The sequence below is a fragment of the Mchenga conophoros genome, linkage group LG1 (assembly GCF_057382185.1).
Source record: "Mchenga conophoros isolate Kocher_MC1m ecotype Shallow Benthic linkage group LG1, M_conophoros_male_GT1.1, whole genome shotgun sequence".
Taxonomy (NCBI): domain Eukaryota; kingdom Metazoa; phylum Chordata; class Actinopteri; order Cichliformes; family Cichlidae; genus Mchenga; species Mchenga conophoros.
Window position 1 is genome coordinate 20023787 of NC_140526.1, and position 19503 is coordinate 20043289.

Here is a 19503-nt window from a genome sequence, read left to right on the forward strand (position 1 = left end):
AGTGTCTATTTCAAAGTTCACCTTTTTTTCATCAATTTGCATATCCACAGTGTAGGGGTCTACTCTTCTTAAGTGTACCGCACTGCCACACCCTAACTTGAACAGTTTTCTTTTGTGCCCTTGACTGCACTTGACACAGTTCAACCTAAAAGAGTCATCTTCAGAGCTATCAGTTTTGTTGTTATCTGCTTTCTCGCCCACATTGTGAGTACTGTAGTGTGAACTCTGCTTTTTTTCTTTCTTTACATATGTCGATCCATACTTTTTCTGGTTCAGTTTAGTCTTGCTTTTACAAGCTCTAGCTATGTGTCCCATTTTACCACAAGCATGACATTTTTCTTGTTTGTACTTACAGTCTGCTGCTGTGTGCTTGGTTCCTTTGCAACGATAACACTCTTTATTTTCTGCTTTAAAGGTACGACTCTCCTGTTGTCCTCTAGCGAGACTGAAACATTTTGCTGACGCCCCTGAGGTCTGCAGATCCTGTGCATTTTTATTTGCAGTCTCCATGGCTACTGCAATTGACAGAGCCTTGTCAAAAGTGAGATCTATTTCTGACAAGAGACGTCTCTGAATTCGGTCATCCTTAATTCCGCAGACGATCCTATCTCTCAACATCTGTTGTAACGTGTTGCCATAGTTACAATCCTGTGCCAGGCGACGCAGCTCCGCTACATATTCCATGACGGTTTCATTCGGCTTGCGGGAGCGAGAGTCGAACTTATACCTTTGCACAATTTCACTGGGCTTCGGATCGAAGTGATTTTTCATCAGAAGCACCAGCTCTTGGAAGGTTTTGTCTTTGGGCTTGGCCGGGCTGAGAAGGTTTCGCATCAAGCTGTACGTCGCTGCTCCGACGACACTTATTAATATCGCTCTTTGTTTCTCTGCATCGTCGATCCCGTTAGCTGCGAAAAACTGCTCGAGTATTTCCGTGTACTCATCCCAAGTCTGATTCTTTGGATCGAACGCTACTAGCGTACCAATTGTAGCCATTTCCGCTTCGAGGTCACTGCCTTCTATTTCCAGCCGAAAACTTTTGCATTCTTTGAAAAGCTAGCCAAACCTGTAGCCGACTCCATCACTTTATTTTCTTCTCTTTTCTTTCAGTCCGATCGCCCAAACTCCTTATGTTGCATCTTCAAAAAAATAAAAATACAATAACTGAGCCTTACACCGGGGTATCGTTGCACTGGTTTACTGAACCTTACTTTCAGGGCATGTACAGAACATGAGCATCCATTTTCTACTGCCTCCTACAGGACACACTCTTCTTCCACTTCCTTACACATTAATGTAACACAGAACTAATACTGCCTCTCCTGGCATTACCATTGTAACAACATATTCATTCTGTTTCTTTCAGAAGATTAACAGGAACTTAGGATGTAGGTATCTATGAATAATAACTATTATGTATACTCATATTTATATAACCACTTATTTCTTGCGATACCACAGAGCCTATGGTGCTGAGGGCGGAGTCTGTGAATTTACTCTGTTGGTGTCATAGCCCCTCTAGGAGTTCAGAGTTAAGAGGTCAAGAGTTAATGTTTCCATTTTAACACCTCCAGATTTGACAGAGAAACACTCATTTTTAACACTCGATTTTAACTACTATCATTTTACACCTCAGAGTTACATTAAAAGAATGTGACTCTGCTTAGAGTAAAATTAACTCTACTTTTGCAAGGAGACTATTAACACCAAAAAATTTAACACTTTTGAATTTGCTGTGTAGGATGCTGCTTCCTGCTGGAGCATACTGGTCACTATATTTTGCACTATATTTTGCTCCGAATTCCAAAGGATTTCTCCAGATTTCAACTATTGTCCAAAATGGCCTTGGACAAATATAAAGGTAGAAAAGAGTCATGTCATCTGGGAGCTCAAAAAGTTTTCTTTTTCAACTTGTTTAATCTCAAATCCTCTTAGGTAACCATTACGCTGGATGCTAGTTTGAAAAAGGAAACAAACCTTTTGGGTACTTCTAATTTATAGCACACCTCTGTTTCTGAGTAACATGTGTGCTTAATTTTCTGCACACTTTTACTAACTAGACTGTCTGCAAACAGGTTTTTAGCTTTGTGTTGTTATTATATCAACCCTTGGCACTAAATGTACCAGAGATAAATAGTTAAAACTGTGGAAAACTAATAAAAAACAAGCATTTTAGCCACACACATGCTAATTTGAGACAGAGATGACAAACACGTTTTTCTGCTTACGTTGTCCCACTTTGTCTGTGTTATTCAGTGTTTCTCATCGTCTTCATGCATTTTCCTTTCCATTGCCACACAGCTGTACTTAATTCCAGGAAAACGCACATAGCTTTTATTTACAGCTAGCAACTCTTGTGCAGTTGTAGATGTGTTGTATCGCAGTCCAACCCCCACCCACCCTTTCTCCTAAGTGTATTATGTAAAGTAGACAATAAAAACGGTTTCATAACAGGTTGCTTTTTTGCCTCCTCAGTGCTTAATTATGAATTTCTGCTTAAAATACTATAATAATTTTACGCTGTATGCTTTTAGATGACTTAATTTGAATAGTAAAAGACTACCAATGCTGCTTCTGTTTTATTTTGAAGTCCCTTTTGTAGCACGGGCGCTACTGCCTTTTCAAAAAAATATAAAAACAAATTGTTCCGAAAGTCAGTCGAAACACTGGCCTGAATTCAAAACAAAATGAAAACGCAATAATAATATACGCCCAATCTAAGCAGAGCGGTCGTTAAACAAATATGATTTCACCGCACGACAATAAAATGTGTTTGAACAGAAGACACGGATGATGACTCTTCTGACAGTTTAAGCTGTTGGATGGTCCCCAGCTTGAGAGCCACATGGAAACATACATCTTACAAAACACTTGGTTTTGTGGAAATTCCACACAAGACAAAATGTCCTTTTCTTCCTTATGTGGTACATTATGTACCAAAAAGTGCACTTTCCCCATTTGTAATGTTAATATTTACCAGGTTACTGAATCTTAAAATATTAACACTTTCACAAAAGTAGTGCAAACAGATAAATCTTGAGTTGACCTCATTTTGTATTATTTATATCGCTAGAAAACCTGCTGTCTTTTAAAAGGTCAGAGACGTGGTTCCAGGTTTGAGCCAGATGTTGCTCTGAGTTCAGAAAAAGTGCTAGAGAAGACTGAGACGAAGTGAGCTGCAGTTTATAAAGTCTTGCTTTTCTGCTATTTTCCTTGTTATGTGTCCAAAAATCATTGGTAAATCTCAGGCTGGCTTCAAACTGAAAGGAGGCAGGTCGTGGAATCAAGTTTTACACTGTGCATATTTGTTTAGGGAAAGAGGTATCAGAGGTGAACTAGATTTAAAGGTTATTGCAGGATATTTGCTACAGGAAGGCAAAGAAACTTTCACAGAAACTTTAATCATTTGCCTTAATTTATTACTACCCAACATTTTAACTGTATAAACGAACGCATTTCTGAAGATCTGTCTTTTAGTACTTATTGTAATGTCTTTCAGAATGTGCATTAGCTCCAGCAAATGAGTGTATCATGTAAATTTATGTCTTGGATTAAGAAGGCTTCTAATCTGGTCACTGGCAGTGGTGTCTTGAAAGTCAGTTATGACAGAGAGAGGATTAAAGTCATCAGGCATACAGATGGAGAACAGACATCATGCAGGCAAACAAGCCGTGAAGTTGCTGGATCCTGTATGTGAATTGCATCATATAAAGCATCATAAAGTCTAGACGCATAAATAACACATGAATGACTCACTAATAGATCCTAGCAGGGTAATTCCATCTCAAATCAACCAATTTTCAGAACACTTCCTGCTCAGCTATCTCCATTTTTGTTACAATGTTTATAGCACAGTGTTTGAACATATATAATACGTGCTGTGAAATTTTAGCTTCATATATCAACTACTTTTCAAGATATATTTTTTTGAAAAACTGTCACTTTTTGCAGCAATGTTTGAACATTAATATATCACAGAATATTAGGATAAAAGCCTGAAATCTTCACCAGTTGTTCTTACCATCAAAATTAATCAGGCTCTGTAGTTTGGGACAGAAGCATCAAAAATTGCCGGACTATTGGATTGTTAAGAAATGAAGATGAATAAAAGTCCAGCATTTCAGCACACACAGTAATAAAAAAACAAACAAACATTAAATTGCAAAAGCCAGTTAGGTCTGATTTATCTGAGACACAATGACCCAGTAGTAAGTCACACACACACACACACACACACACACACACACACACACACACACACACACACACACACACTTTGCAATTGTTTTATTAATTCTTTTCACATGTTGCACTTGCTTCTTTGCACTTGAAAAACCCAGCCTGCGAGGGGTTACTAAATGCATCACAAATGCGCAAGTCTGTTGCACAACTTTAGTGCTCTCCCACTGTCTCTCTATCTCTCTCTCGCTGTAGTGCTCTGGTATGAAGACAAGAAAACCAAAACATGGCTGTGCTTTCTTCCCGAGAACACAGCTGTTCTTGAGTTGGTACATAACCATAAAATTTTTAATTCTCGATGTCTCACATCTGACTTTCAAGACGTCACCTGTCAATTACCAGATTCTTAAACCAAGATATAAGTACATGTACATGATACACTGATTACTGGAAACTAATGCACACCATGGAAGACATTACTCAACAAAGAACACGTGGACGATTAGACCTGTGCTTCTGTGTCCTTCTTCACAGTGGAAAAACCCAAATTATGAGCCTATGTGGCAGTTTTGGTTCTTACTGTGTAAGCAGGGGATTTCAAGGATTGCCTGCATCACAGTGGCCAACAGCCAGTCGTGTTGCTTCTCACTCAACTTTCAACTTTTCATTTTTTTTACTCAATCGCAAGTCTTTCTCTTTGTATTTTTGTGTGTACTATGTGGATTGCCCTAATTTGGATGTGCATTTTATTCAAGTGGCCAAACTTCAGCATTGTGGAGCTCTTGGGAGGTACACAGAGGAGAAACCAAACACATGTCTCTGCCTTGTCCTAGCAAACACAGCTGTTACTGCGTCCCCACGTCACCCCTCGCCGTCTGAACTCGTTTGCCCAGAATTCCCCTGGCCAAACAAACCAAGCAGGTCAACACAGAAGTAGCAGCCAGTTTATACTGAAAATGTGCTAAACAAGCATTCATTCAGGACTCAAAGGCAACACAAGTAAGTGCTGCCTTCTGCAAGTACTGTGCCTCATAAGTTTTAACAGGAATATCAATGTAATATGTTGTAATTAACTGGGTATAAACACAACAGAGTTCACCTTTTATTTCTGCAGTTTGTCGTGTATTCATGATAGAATTAATAATTCCCTGTAAGGGTTTACACATGGCTATTTATGAGGTCTGTAGTTGTTGTTCTACATTTTAGGTATGTAGTATGTTCACATTTTATTTAGGTAAGGTTAGGTCATTAGACAGACTGGGTATGTTTATAGCACCTATTTCAAAGCAAGTATTTTACAATCGGTATAAAAGGGTGTTTTACACGCACTGTTTCACATGAGAAAACTAGATAAAAGTGCTATAACAATCTTGTAAGTGGGAAAGGCCAATGTTATTGGTTTGTCTTTTTGTGCATTGGCCTCTGATGATCTATATTGTCTAATAAACAGCAGACACACTGAGTTTTTGTATAACGCCTTTGTGTAGATGAATGATTTTCTCAGTTGCTCAGGACTATGAGACTTCCATCTGTGTGGCTGTTTTCAAGTTTTTAGCCTGGAGGGGAAATCTAGAAGACTGTGGATCTGGGCCTTTGCTGTGAGTGGTTATTTAAAGTGACCTTTTCTCGGGTTATCAAAACTACATAAATCATCAATCTTTCAGAGAAAGCATGCCGTGGCCTGTGTTCCATAACTTCTACAGAACAAACACGTTTTTTGGGCAATCTTTAAATCCATTGTACTGTGGTGTCAGCAGTCATGTTTCCTTCCTTTCTATTATTGTGAATTTTGGACCAGTAAGCCTTCTTCGTCATTTTTAAGAACCTTGTGAAAATTATACATTCAACACAGAGCCGTGACTCAAAATGATATCAATAAGGTGGATTTGAGGACATTTTTCTTTTCCAAAATACACTAAGCAGAGACCTTGTGCAGCATTAGGAAGAATCCATTCTATTTATAGTTGTACTTAAACAACTGATCAAAGACTGGCACACTATTAAACTCTGGATTTATGGTGACACTGCAATTTTTGTCTGTCTCCGTTAGTTAAATAATCTAAAGTTTACTGGGCAGTAGAGTACAGTTATATAACTTTGTAAGAGTATTAAAAACAGACCAGATCCTTTTTTTTTCTTCCTCGGTTATCTATACAAGCCTGAAAACAATAAGTGCTACATTCCAGGGATGGATGAACCTTTGTTCTGTTTGGATTTAATTTCAAGAAAGAAGGGTTAAAAAACAAAACAAATGAAAAAAAAAATACAACATTTTCCCTTCAAGAAGGACGCAGCAGGAATCACTTTTACTTCAAAGCAAGAGTGTTTTGTTTTTTTGTTTGGTTGTTGTTGTTTTTTTAACAACAGAATAATTTAAGTGAACATTCAGTTCTACCTGTTCCTTCAGGATCCCTGATTGAAATTAAAGCAAGAGCAGCTGTCTGTACAGCTATATTTAGGTTGAACAGCTTCAAACACATAATACAAAGAAGTCTGCTGTCTGTTCATCCTACCTGAGGGGGGCAGAAAAAACATCTGGGCGGTGGACCCACTGGTCTGGATAGAAAGACACATGCAGCTTTGCCTTAATGGGAAACAGACGTGTTTATTTTTGGATGTATACGTAGAAATTCTCCCACCTGTGATGCAAAAGCAATACTATTGGTAGCAAAAAGGACTATCTGTTATCCATGATGGTAGTATATAATAATGGCAAATGACTAGAAATAGTGGCAAAGGCACACTTCAGTACAAGACAGAAATAGAAATGTAAGGCAACGATAGTGTAGGTTTTATTTAAGTTAAGGTGATTTTTTTTAGTTGTTTGAAGTTAGTAAGATGGAGAGTATGGGAGCTAAATGGAAAATCACACAAGCGATCTTCAGGGTATAAGCGGCAGCAGGTCTGAAACTCACTGGTCAACAGATCAAACCAACAGTCACCTTAGTGTAATGGACGTACTTTACAGTGTTTGGGAGAAAATCCCAACAATTAAATTATGAGCAAGCACTTTACTACGATGGGAAGGAAAAACTTCCTTTTAACAGAAGGAAACACTCCAGTAGGACCTGGATCAGGGCAAGGCAACCATCTGCCATGACCAGCTGAGGGGTGTGGGGAAAAGAGAAAAGAAGAAAGACACAAGGAAAGAAAGAGCACAGACAGTCAACATTCTGCAGAGCTATGTAAACATGTAGGGAGTGAAAGGAGGTGAGTGGAGGAGAAGTGCGCAGTGCATCACAGTATATTACATGAAATCTTGCAGCACTTAGAGACTAGTGCAGCAATATTAAGGGTTTGTTCAGGGTCAACTGATCTAGTCTTAACTATAAGCTTTATCAAAAAAGTGTTGCTACCTGCAATTGATAAGTATGTACTTAGTGTTTTAAGTAATACAGTGGCTGATCCACTATTTCTGTTTCGTCTCTTTTATGTTTTCTTGGTCTCTTGGCTATAGAACCCAAAACTGTTACGTAGACCAACATTTAGCAACTTTACAAGATTGGGTAAAACAAAGCCTTTCAGTTGCAGCTTTTTTTTTTCCACCATGAGCTGTTCTTGTCATTGACTAAGCAAAATATAACTCTTGTAATACAGAAATGAGTATATCTTAAAATAAGATGAATGCCATATTTTCAGATGTTTTTTATTTTTTATTTTTAAAAAGATGCATAGTATCCACATCAAATTTTAATGGTTTCTTCTTTTGCACATACCACTCGGACATTATGCAGAGTTCCTCCAGAAAATCAATGCTACTTTAGTACTGTTTTTCTCGAAGGATGTCAACCATGAGGTGGAGATTTAGCATCAATCTGTGGAGTTTGAAACTTTTTTAGAATACTAACAATCTGTAATCATGTGTTTGTCTTTAAACTATGGGATTTACCACAAGAGTTTCTCAGTCTTTCTTTTATTCTTTTCACAAATCCGAGTTTAACTTACTTTAACTTACTTAACTCTGTGTACTATTCTTTTGTTCCAAATGGTACAGGTCATCAAATTTTGGAAATTCGTGTGGTTTCAATAAAAACTTTAGAACTTGAATGGCTGAAGGTATGATCGTTAACATGTCTTGGTTTGCTGATATTATCGTTTCCCTTCTTTTTTCTGAATTCCTGGCACAACCAAATATTACTGTGTCATAATCAAGCCCTTTATGCCCTTTAAGAGGGCGATTCAACACAGGACAATATTTGTACAGCAGAAATCCAAGAAGCTCCAACAAATTTGTGACTCTCCTACATGAAAAGCAGACAGCTGATCTTTGATGTAGAAACTAAAGAGGTTAAATATTGTTTTTAAAAGAACATTTAGCAGAGACAAAAAAAAAGCCCTGCCTCTGGACTCCCTCCACTGTGAATGTAAGGGATGACACTGACAACTGAGAGCAAGTATTCAGCTTTTAACACTTCAGCATCACTTCGCTCTCTGCTGAGCTTGACAGATCAATAGACTGCCTCACAGCAGGCCCTTGGGAAGTAAAAAGACATCACAGCAGTGTCACTGCTTACCTTTTTACAGTGACAATGAAACCCGAGTATGACAAGGACCCCAATTTGGCAGCTATCTTGTGTTCCCGTTTAAAAGCCTAATTAACTGTTTGATTGGCTGTGAGAGTCAGTGCTGGGCGAGTATGTGAAAAATGAACAATCAGGTTCTAATTATTTGTCAGTTCAAATAGATATGATTGCGTAATTACAGTCCCTAACCTGAACCCTTCAAAGATGAATGCTGTGACAGAGTCTGTTTGGGAAACTCAAGTTTATTTAGCCTATATTCAGTGAAGCAGTCCTGCTGGCACCGTATATTATTAAAAGTACCTGAGTCTGACTTAAGAGTTGTGTTGCTGCACAGAAAGCTTTTCAGAAAAAATGCCCATTTGAAGATTTTTCCACTCGTCTTTTTGTTTCCAAATATCCTCCCATACATGATAAAACTGTTTCTCAATTCTCCCACACGTGCTGATTGGTGAATGTAGGTCAACACAGATAAATTTGAAACCTCAGATTTTGTAATCACTTCATGTTGTTTACATTTATTCTTTTTTTTAACTTCAGGAAAAGTTTGTGGAAAGTTGCTGGACAATCATTTTGTTTGTTGTTTTTTTCAGGGCAATAGAGAAAGAGTCAACTACACTATCTATTGATTCAGCCATCAAAAAAGGTCTTTCTTTAGACAGAACGTTTTTGTTTTTTTTTTTCACAAAAAACCCCTTTCTTTAACTTTCCTTTAATTTTCTGTGCTCTACCATTAAAATAAACAAGCAGGAAAATGTATTTATTTAAGTTAGAAAAGTTAGAAAAAGGACTTTTTTTAAAATCGTAAATTTACAGTTCTTTTAGTGTATTTATTCTTTTTCTTCTGCGTCAAACATGTGGTTGGGGCATACTTTCTGTGCCAAACACTGTTCTGCATTTGCTGTAAAGGAAATAGAAACTTCCAGAAAATTTCCAGGGTCTTTGCTGAAGAAGCAATTCTTTTTCTCGAATTACACCAAACCACATTAAAGTTACATATTGTTTTATATACTTCTTCCAAAACTGATGATTCTTAGTTAAGAATAGGCTAATATGTCACCGACCTGATGTTGTCTTAAAAGACAACATCTAAGTATTTAGTTTTATAGGAAAGCACATGTGGTAGATATTCAGGACAATGGACCTAACAGTCAATACTATGTTTAGATTATACATACTGCTGTGAGTATTGCTGTCCATGCCTCCATGGTAGAGGAGAGGATGGATTTCTTTGTGGGGATGAAGGTAACAAAACAATGAGGGTAGCAAGAAAGAAGAAACGGGTTGCAGACCATAATTTTGCCACTGAGTTTTACTGCTGAGCCTCTAAGCTTCAGTGCTGTTGAGCCCTCATTACTCATTACATCAAACCTTTCTAATAACAACCTTCACTGCTCATCTAAGTGAATTCTTTCAGGAACAGGTACAACAGGTATCTGGTTGATGGTGATAACTGTTTTTATTTAAAATATTCTTTTTTTTTCCTTTAGGCAATATTCTGTTACGTTTGCGCTCCTTGCAGTGATTTGACAGTGGGGATTACACTCCTTTAATTATTTCCGCTGCAAATTGTTGACACCATTAGTCAAGGCTTTCATTTGGGATAAAACAATAGCCCCACAGCTCCAACTAATATGTTCAAGCACTGGCTTTTTGTGCCCTCTGCTGACAGATGATGGATTTTGCATTTCAGCTTTCTACGTATTATGCTATAATTTGTTAGCAATTAGTTAACCATACTTACTGTAGTGTGTGCCTTAGCTTTCTTTTGCACTCATCATTACAAAGTGTTGCATGTCATTATTCCAATTTTTCATGAGTTCCTGTATAAAATATAAACTTTATATTTTTTGTTGTTTCTCAGATAACAATAACATTATTTTCTATGTATGTATGCAGCTGAGTGTGAGTATTAGTATGTTTGCTGGTTCGAACTTGTAAAATTTCCCGGTTTCTTCAGTTAAGTTGTTTTTCAAGGGGTTTCTTGGTGTGGACAGGTGCCTTCGGTATGTTGTGGGCACGCTGGCAGACTTTCCATGTCTGTACACCTCAGTGCCAGTCTATGTGGGCAGCAAGGAAGCCACTTGTAGGAGCTGTGTGAGATACAAAAATTTAATGGCACACGAGGATTCAGTGCATATCAGTTATTTTCCGTTTCAGCTTCAGGTGTTACCCATTAAATGCTGATTTAAATACGCTTCTTTTTCTGATGTCGTAAAACCGCTAAAAGTAGGAAGATCTGCTACGTCGTTACTAAAAAGCTATAGCTTCCAAATCAAAGTTTCTCAAATAAGCTGTTACATTAGCAGTGATGGTTTGATCAGTCAATACTCACCCATTGAAGCATGACAGATCACAGATGGGAAGGTTGCAGGTGAAGCATTCAGGTCATTCTGCTGGTCTTGAGTAGGGTCATTTCCTGCAGGCACAGGACAAACTGAAGCACACAGTAAGAGTGACAGAAAATAAACACTGAAAATACAAAATTGCAAAGTTAGTGTAAATATATACTGCTGCGTATTGGAAATGACTCAGCTTCAAGTTTGATGTCAGTTGAAGCTCACTTTAGACTTCTTGTACATTTCCTTTAACTAAACACAGCAGCAGATTGTTGTACCTGTACAGACTCCTTGTCCCGTTTCAGTTCCCTCCCCTAGTAACATTTCCTGCAGCAGGCTGTCCATTTTGGCCTCGCCAAGCAGCTGTGCTAAGTGAAGAGTCTCAACCATCTGCCAGGCCACACTCTGCAGGGGAGGCAGGATCAGCAGGAGTTCCCCAAACCTTCCTCGCTGCTCACATGTTGCTTCTTCTAAGAGAAGATGGGCCTGGAAACGGAGATGTCGAACCACCCGAGGACTCTTCAGTCCCGAACAGTCTGCATTACATAAGGTAAGAAAGTCTTATGTAAATATAATATTGTATAAGGGAACCACTTAAATAAATGCACTTTGGTCAAATTTAATCTAAGCATGGGTAACCATAAGTTTAAAATGTAAATGAAAGAAGAAAAGAAACAATAAGACAATGATAAAAATAATATCAACAATCCTCACAGAATGAAATGCACTGAATAAGAACTGACCAACTGATCATCATGAAGACAAACCAGAATCCTGTTGGAACAATGTTTTGTAGATAGATTATGTGAAATATGATTTTTTAGTCTAAATAAGAACTATTCTGTTTGAAGCATGAAAAAACAGACATTGTTGATTAGGCCTGCCTTTCAGTGTCTGGGCCAGCACAGCTCTCCTTAATTAATGCAGCAATGAATTCTGAGTTATGCAATCACTATTTTACAGAAGATATCTATCTGTGGACTGAATCTACACGCACAGTAGGTGGTGCAGAAAGACAACAAACGTCAGGATGGTGTTCAAGTGCTGAAACCCAATAGAAGTTGAAGCTAGTTGGACTTGTGTGAGAGTCTGTTGACGTTTTACGGTAATAATTATCCAGAAATATAGCAAATTCACAAACTTTTTCTCCAGTTGAATGTTATCTATTTGACAGGTGTGATTACTTATACAAGGCTAATTTTGTATAATTAGGGGAAAGGCGTGATGGGAGTGTTTCAAGTGCAAATGAAAAAATAGGGCTGAATGAACTATATGTGGATAATTGAAATCAAACCTAGAATATGACTGATTATATTCATCTCTGTCTTGGACAGAGATGAATATGTTTGCCAGTTCAGACCGTTTGGACCTCCGGTCTATCCCTACCACAACAGGTAAATGGGGAATGAAGTTAAGCAGGCAGCCTCTCTGCCTGACTGCCAAGAATGCCACCACATCCTGATATTAGAAAATCTCTCTGAAACGTACTGAACTCAGACCGCTCAGACTAAACTATAGCTGAAATTGGCAAGAACAATAAACCAAGAGAGAACATAAAAAAATCAGCCTTTTTTCAGTGCAATAGAAAAGGGCAAACAGAAATCAACCTCATTCACCTTCTCACATGCTGACTGAACTAACCTGGGGCAAAGAAGACAATCGTCCGGAGGCAAGCAAACTCTTTGTCTGTGATGACCAGCTCTCTGAGAGGTTTGACCAGCTCCTCTTGAATTCTGAATGCCACTCTGGATATCTCTACTTCTGCACCTCTCGGTGGAATCACAAAGTCATTACCTAGTCAATTAAGAAAAAGATAGTCATTCACGTCCAAGAAGTTTAAGTGTGAAGTTCAGGCTACAATGCACAAAATACTACAGAGAACACATCTGTCCTACCAAGAAGAATGACATTATTGTAAGGCAGTGAGCGTCTTGCTACCCCTAAGATAAGATGTTCTGCAGAGTGGGTTCGTAGAAGGGTTACCTGCAAGCACACATACACGGGTTTCACATAATATAAAGAGTCAAACTTGGCATGGACAGATATATCTTAGCTGTTTAGTATAAAAGGTTCATTCCTCTTTGTACCCTGTCATCTATTGGAAGGCTACAAAACTCTGGGATGTGTTTAGCCCATTCCACCAGCAGGAGGAGTTGCTGCTTCATGGACTCGAACACCTCTCCCACACCTGCTGTCTTCTTGGTGGTGATGTCATGGCTCCTAGGAGAGAGAAGTGCTGGGAACTGAAAGAAACAAAGTATAATCTGAATTCACAGTAAACAGGTACCATGGATGTAAACCTTAGTGTATGTGCGCGATTAAGGAGATAAACCACAAACATTCTTTTTTTTTAAATGGATCAGTTGGACCACATAACAATCCATTTCAGAATTCCTGCATTGCTGTAATTAGTGTACCAACCGTCTCTCTATGCTGCAGTAAACCCTGATAACAAACACTTGCAGTCTTACATGGTGTCCTACTGAGTTTCTTATTATACTATGTAAAAGCAGACAATGCCAAGTCCTATTTTCTTACATGTACAACAAGAGAAATCACTCTAAGAGACACTGTCTGACGTGACATTGTGCTACTTAAAACTTGCTTGAAGACTGCCTGATAACAAATGCTAAAGCACACCAACTCTTATGCTTTGTAACATCACATTACTTCTTCATATTAGCCATTGTGTCAACACAGTTTGTTACATAGCACTTAACAAATTACAGGTATAAGAAGTGTTATCGACTACACCCTTTTTTGCACACTTCATCCAATTTGGATATTAGTCTCCATTTAAAGTGTAACAATTATAACAGACTTTTAAAAAATGAATTTAGATAACTGCTGTTTTAAAAACAGCACATCGGCTCAAATATCATGCAAATGCACATGAGTGGGCCGCCTGTGGCTCAAGTGTTAGTGGCTGCCCTCTAATCATGAGATGCACCCAAACGGTCCTTCAAATAAATGCTTTCTGTAACTGCTGTAAGGTTAAAAGACGGCTCATAAGTGCAGGGCAGTTAAGAAGAATCACTTTGTTCAGTAGCTGTGTGCTCTAACATCTTTTTGCGGTCTTGCATTTATTTGACTTCAGATTAATCTTTAATACTTAAGGATCAAAACTATTTTCCTTTTCTGTTAAATTCAGTTAACTTTTTGGCTTACTGCGAACCAAAATGAATTCATTAAAATCATGTAACCTTAGAATTTTTCATCTCTTAGCTTTATTTAAATCATTTCTAAAATGATTTAAAAAAAGTGGTATACACATTAAAAAAGGATTAATTTCTGCCAAAGAACATAACATCTAAGACCAGTAGTGTGTTACCTGCTGAACAGTGGTCTCTGCCTGCAGCAGCACACTGATGGACAAAGTGCCCACTGTCTGCTCCTTGGCTCTCTGACTGTTGATGCAGTCTCTCTCATTCTGAACAGCTGGACATTAAAGAGAGGAAAGAACCATCAGGCAAGCTTCTTGGCATCTCCGCACATTAGTCCTGCACTTGACTGTTTTTTTTACTCGCCTCCTCAGCAAATACATCCCGAAAGAAATGCCCTACTCTTCATCTCAACAGAGTCCCTCTATCCCCCGTGACACTGAAGCTGCTGTTTATGGCTATATTAGCCACGCCAAATGCTGCATACTCGGGAAATGTGGCACAAATTGGATAAAAATAAAATTCTCCGGGAGCCTCTTTAAGTTTCCTTCTGTTTGCATATTTAAGTGTCTCTATTCCAGGATTTAAAGGAGTATCGAGTGAGTAAATGTTACATTCCTTAATATGAAATAACTGAGAGGATGATGAAATGTGATATGAATGGGTGCACAATTATGTTTCATATAATGCTGGCAACATCCTACTCAAGGTTTATCACTGGTAAGTATAAAGTTGCAGAAGAGGAAGTATGGGGAACCAATAAGAAGTATGTAGTACATCTAAATGTAAACCTGGTGACGTTAATATTTTAATCCAGCCGTGTAGACTTTCTTCGGTTTGATGTGCTTTAATGTGACATTTTGTTTTTGACAGCTTTTTACATTTGCTACTGACAGTAACAGTTGATGTGGAGGCTTGGGCGCTCGCTGATTAAGATTATATTTTGAAGGGAAGATGTCATCACATGTTGTTGACCCATCCGCAAGTGTCATTAGAAACACGGCAATCTGGATGGCCTCAGACTAATTCTAAAATGGCTCTACAAAGTCAGACAACACAACCAAGTGTCAGAGTAATCAGTCATCAGAGGTGTCCTCTCAGCAACCAATCTGGAGCACATTAATCAAACTAAAGGAGGAAAAGGAGCAGCAGCAGCACCAGCAGGGTCCCTCTGTACTTCACTGACATGGTGCTGCATGACAATGTCACAAATGAGCCTTCTGTGGAACATAAATTAAGTTTAGTTTTGGAGTAAACAGTTACACGGCTTACTTGGAGGTCGAGTACAAAATAACACGATACTGGAGACTTGTTCAATATTTTTACTCATCCGTTACCACAACAGCTGTACTTGAAAGTGTTATTAGAACATGTTATGCAAATCAGGCAAATTAATGAAATACACGTTTAAAAGCACACCGCTGGCCGTGACTTCAAAGGGTTGTGAGCAACTGCTGTCCAGAAAAATGGAGAGCAAATATTTGGCCGTGCTCAGCTGTGTTAATTATTCATGTGAAACGAGGCTCCTTTGATTGCATCGCTTTCTCCTTGCTTCTCAGTAGGAGTCGATAAAAGATAAAGCCAACGATAGACACGGTCCACGTAAACACACCTGGAAATTGACACTGACACGTTCACTGTTTCTCAAGAAAGATTTTTTTTTCCGCTTTTTTTGATGAAGTGATATTGATTGTTTTATTTTTCACTGAAGTAGACAGGTTTAAATGTAAAAGTACAGAGCAAAATGTGAGGTCCTGGATATTCTCAATAAGGTACAGCTGAACCTTTTTAGGTAGGTTGTTATAGCTAAGTGCATTTTTTTTTTTTCAAATTAAAGACTAAAAGAAAGTTTTATTACACAAAAAAGAAAATCTTAACTCTAACCTTCCTTTCTCATTCCGGCCTTGAAACACTTTCGTAGTCTGCAATAGCGGCACTGGTTCCTCTTGTCTTTGTCCACAATGCATTGCCTATCGAACCTGAAACGAATGCGTCGTATTGCATAAGAACTTCATCTCAAGCACAAACAGTTCAGTCTTGAACTGTTTCAGAGAATTTACGCCGCTAATGTTGCACTGAATGGTTAATCTGCAGGTTTAAAGTGAGCAGCAGAGGTCAAGTAAGGCTCCATTATTCATTTTTTTTAAATTTGCTAGTTATGTACTTTCTGAATATAAATGTTATAGCTCAAAGTATGTTAAACCATTGAACCAAAGACTTCATTTTAATATTTTGGTGATTTGTTTTAGGTATAGAAAAATTGTTATGCTTTGTACAGCAATCAGCTGGCCCTATGATAGTACTCACCTACAGCTGTAAGTGTGGTTGTTGCGAATGCTCCTCCTGAAGAAGCCCTTGCAGCCATCGCAACTGGGTGCACCGTAATGTTTACCTGTGGCTCTGTCTGCACATATGAAGCATTGCGTCTTTGCGCCATCGGCCCCTGACAGGGATGAGGAGGATGCTGACACTACTGAACCTATGGGACAGCAGAAAATATTCAGATAATATGCCTGCGAGGAAAGGTTTGACTAGCCGTCCACTGTAAGAAAGTGGGATTCTCTATGAACCTTTTTAGCTGGTCACAAACGAATAAGTAAATATCTCTGAGCTGCTTCTAAACAACACAAACAGAAAGATGGCCATACTCCAAAGAACGTCCACTTTGATAGGAACAAACTTGTGATGTGATACAGAGGATCTTTTATGATCTTGTTTTCAGTGGTGGGTTACAACTAAAATGTTTTCACCTGAATCTAAATGTTCCAGCTTAAAGCATGTTAAACCACTTATTACTGCATTACATTATTGTTGCATGTAAATCTGTGAATGAAAGCTACATTCAAAAAATGATGTTACCTAAACTAAACACCGATCAAGTGAGTTACCGATAGAGATGTTTTACTTGGAAAGAAAGAAAACACAATTTTGCCTTGACCTTTCTTCCCCCCCATTACATTAGAGTGAAAACTACACTGAAAACCACCTTGTGTCTACCACACTGTTATGTTGCATTTCACCTCCATGTCTGTCCAGACCTTACCTTTGACCTCTTGGAGATAAATTGTGCAAGAGTCAGGATTGCAGAATGTACCTTTAAGGCATTTTTTGAGAAGCAGTGTTATAAGTTGGAGAGGCTTTTCCTGTCTCTGAGCTTCTGTTTCCATTTGCGTTTTAACTCAAATTGTGACTGAGGGCAGGCTACATGTGATAAAACAGTCACCATCCAACTGGCTGGTGTAAGGTGAGTAAGTGTGTAATAAACAAGAAGCAGTCTGGAAAACAAGCATTAGTGTGGTTGTGCGTTTCTGGCTATCATCTTATGTTACAAATATCACCATTTCATTATCTTTTCATATTAGACATGTATGTGATGTTTTTGTCACAATTAGCTAACCAAGTCTTGAATTCTGCCAAAAAGTATTTTATGAGGTCACGTAGAATATTTTGACCAACTCCGATCAGCTCATCCTTGATTCATTTTAGGATTGTAGCTTCTGATTACCATCTATTTAAGTTGTAACTGTACTCTGCTTTCTAATTATGTTACACTTCCATCTAACCCATTAACAGAAACACGTAATGAATCATATTTCACCTCCGTGAAAATAATACCTTTGTACACAGAGATGAATTTGCAGAAAGGTGCTGATTTTGAACCCCTCAGAATCATCTTCGCACTGCTTCATAGCTGGAACAGTGTGAGGATAATAAAAGCAGGGTTATAGGTAATGATATCAGCTGTATATGAATGGCATGGACCCCTAAGGAACACTGTACCCATGAGTAAAAGGTAATTCCCCATTTAATTAAAGCAGTTTAGAAGCCAGTTAAGAACCAAAGTCCACTACTCTCCTCTGGCTAATTTTACACTGGGCACTCAGCCTCCCACCGTGTTGCTCTAAACTGCATCTTACCCCTATTGTTTCAGGACTGTCTCGCTTTAAAAGCACTGACCATCAAATATGCCATCTTGGTGTAATATTCCTGCACTAATGCACATATTTTACATGCCCCCAGCTATAATGTCTGTAAATTGCACACTTAGTTTAGGCAGATGAAGCAGCTAGGGATTTTCAATTTAACAAGGAAATGCTTTCTGTGGCCAAAGATCAGCTAGATTGAATTAAGAGATTAGAATACATTTGCCTCGCAGTTATCTGGATTTAAAGAGCAGCCTAGTAGTGAAGCTTCTTCATTTAAATTGGCAAGGAAAGGGGCTGATTCAGCTCAACAGAGTCCTAATTAGAATGACAATAGATCAGAATGTAAACTGATGTAGACCTATGGAAAAAGTAATCTGCAACTATTTTGATAATTTATGCCTTATACATAAACATTTTTATGCAACAATGCCCGATATGGACTATGGACTTGGACCTTGGACCCTGTGAAACTGTGGCATTTCACACTTGGACGTAATTTCAAGTATTAAAATAAGGTTAGCTGGACTAATTAATAAAAAACAAAAACAAAAACTAGATCCCCAAAGTGATGCATTTTCAAAGCAGATCTCTTTTTAATATTCAGTTATGCAGTTTCAGTATCTTTTGGTGTGACAGTGGACAACACTCTGAAGATCGTTACTTGTAATCAAGAGCAATTTAGGTGAAAGCTCATCATACCTGTTTTATTTGCTCGTAGAGGAACCAGCATCATGTTGTTTAACAGTTTAGTCTCTGTGCTGCCATGAGTGCACTCCAGTTTAAGGATAGTCCCAGTAAGCTTCATGGTCTCTGGACTCTGTGAAGGGTTTCTGAGATATGCAAAGCTCCAGCAGTGTCAATTTTAACTTCCAGGTCATGCATTCGGCTTAGTTCTCATCCCTCACAAGTTTCCCGTGTGTGGCTCCAATTCTTTTCGTTCCCACTATTGTTTGAAAGCTTTTGTCTTTGTGCTCTTGAGCCACTCTACAGGTATTAATCTTCTTTAAAATGTCACTTGTAACATTCTTGTGGTGTGCTGAAAAGCTTGCACCATGACGGTCCTCTCAAGTAACCTGTCATTGACTCAAATTGGGTCGTTGTCCGTTTGCTTTTTTTCTTATCTGTATCTGCAAAGCATATCGAGGGGAAAGTTCAGAGACAAACTTGGCTCACTGTGACGAGCACAAATAGATAAGACCAGTGTTAGTTAGATGTTAAAAATATAAATGTCTTGCTCTTTTTCTTCTTTTTATTATTTATTTATCTAGCTTTATTAGGAAGATAAATGTGATCAAATAAAGACAAAGAAATCCAAAGACTACATGCTGGGATGTCTTTCATTGATTTTAGGAAAGGTATTCTCTTAGCTTGGACAATC

At 38.3% G+C, this 19503-nt stretch overlaps 1 protein-coding gene across 2 annotated transcripts; it reads right to left on the bottom strand.

Moving 5' to 3' along the window:
* Window positions 1-9216: 9216 nt before the first annotated feature.
* On the bottom strand, window positions 9217-19230 carry hnf4b (hepatic nuclear factor 4, beta). Of its 2 annotated transcripts, none has more exons than XM_085269691.1 (10): window positions 18825-19230; window positions 16507-16678; window positions 16084-16178; window positions 14370-14476; window positions 13126-13281; window positions 12934-13021; window positions 12680-12832; window positions 11317-11574; window positions 11035-11118; window positions 9217-10792 (listed from the first exon to the last, which is right to left on the bottom strand). In XM_085269691.1, the coding sequence occupies exons 1-10, from the start codon at window positions 18928-18930 to the stop codon at window positions 10749-10751; spliced, it is 1263 nt and encodes a 420-aa protein (XP_085125817.1). In that variant the 5' UTR covers window positions 18931-19230; the 3' UTR covers window positions 9217-10748. The 2 variants fall into 2 exon arrangements, with proteins under 2 accessions (XP_085125817.1, XP_085125810.1); XM_085269684.1 differs by having other exon boundaries at window positions 11035-11136.
* Between the last annotated feature and the right edge of the window lie 273 nt (window positions 19231-19503).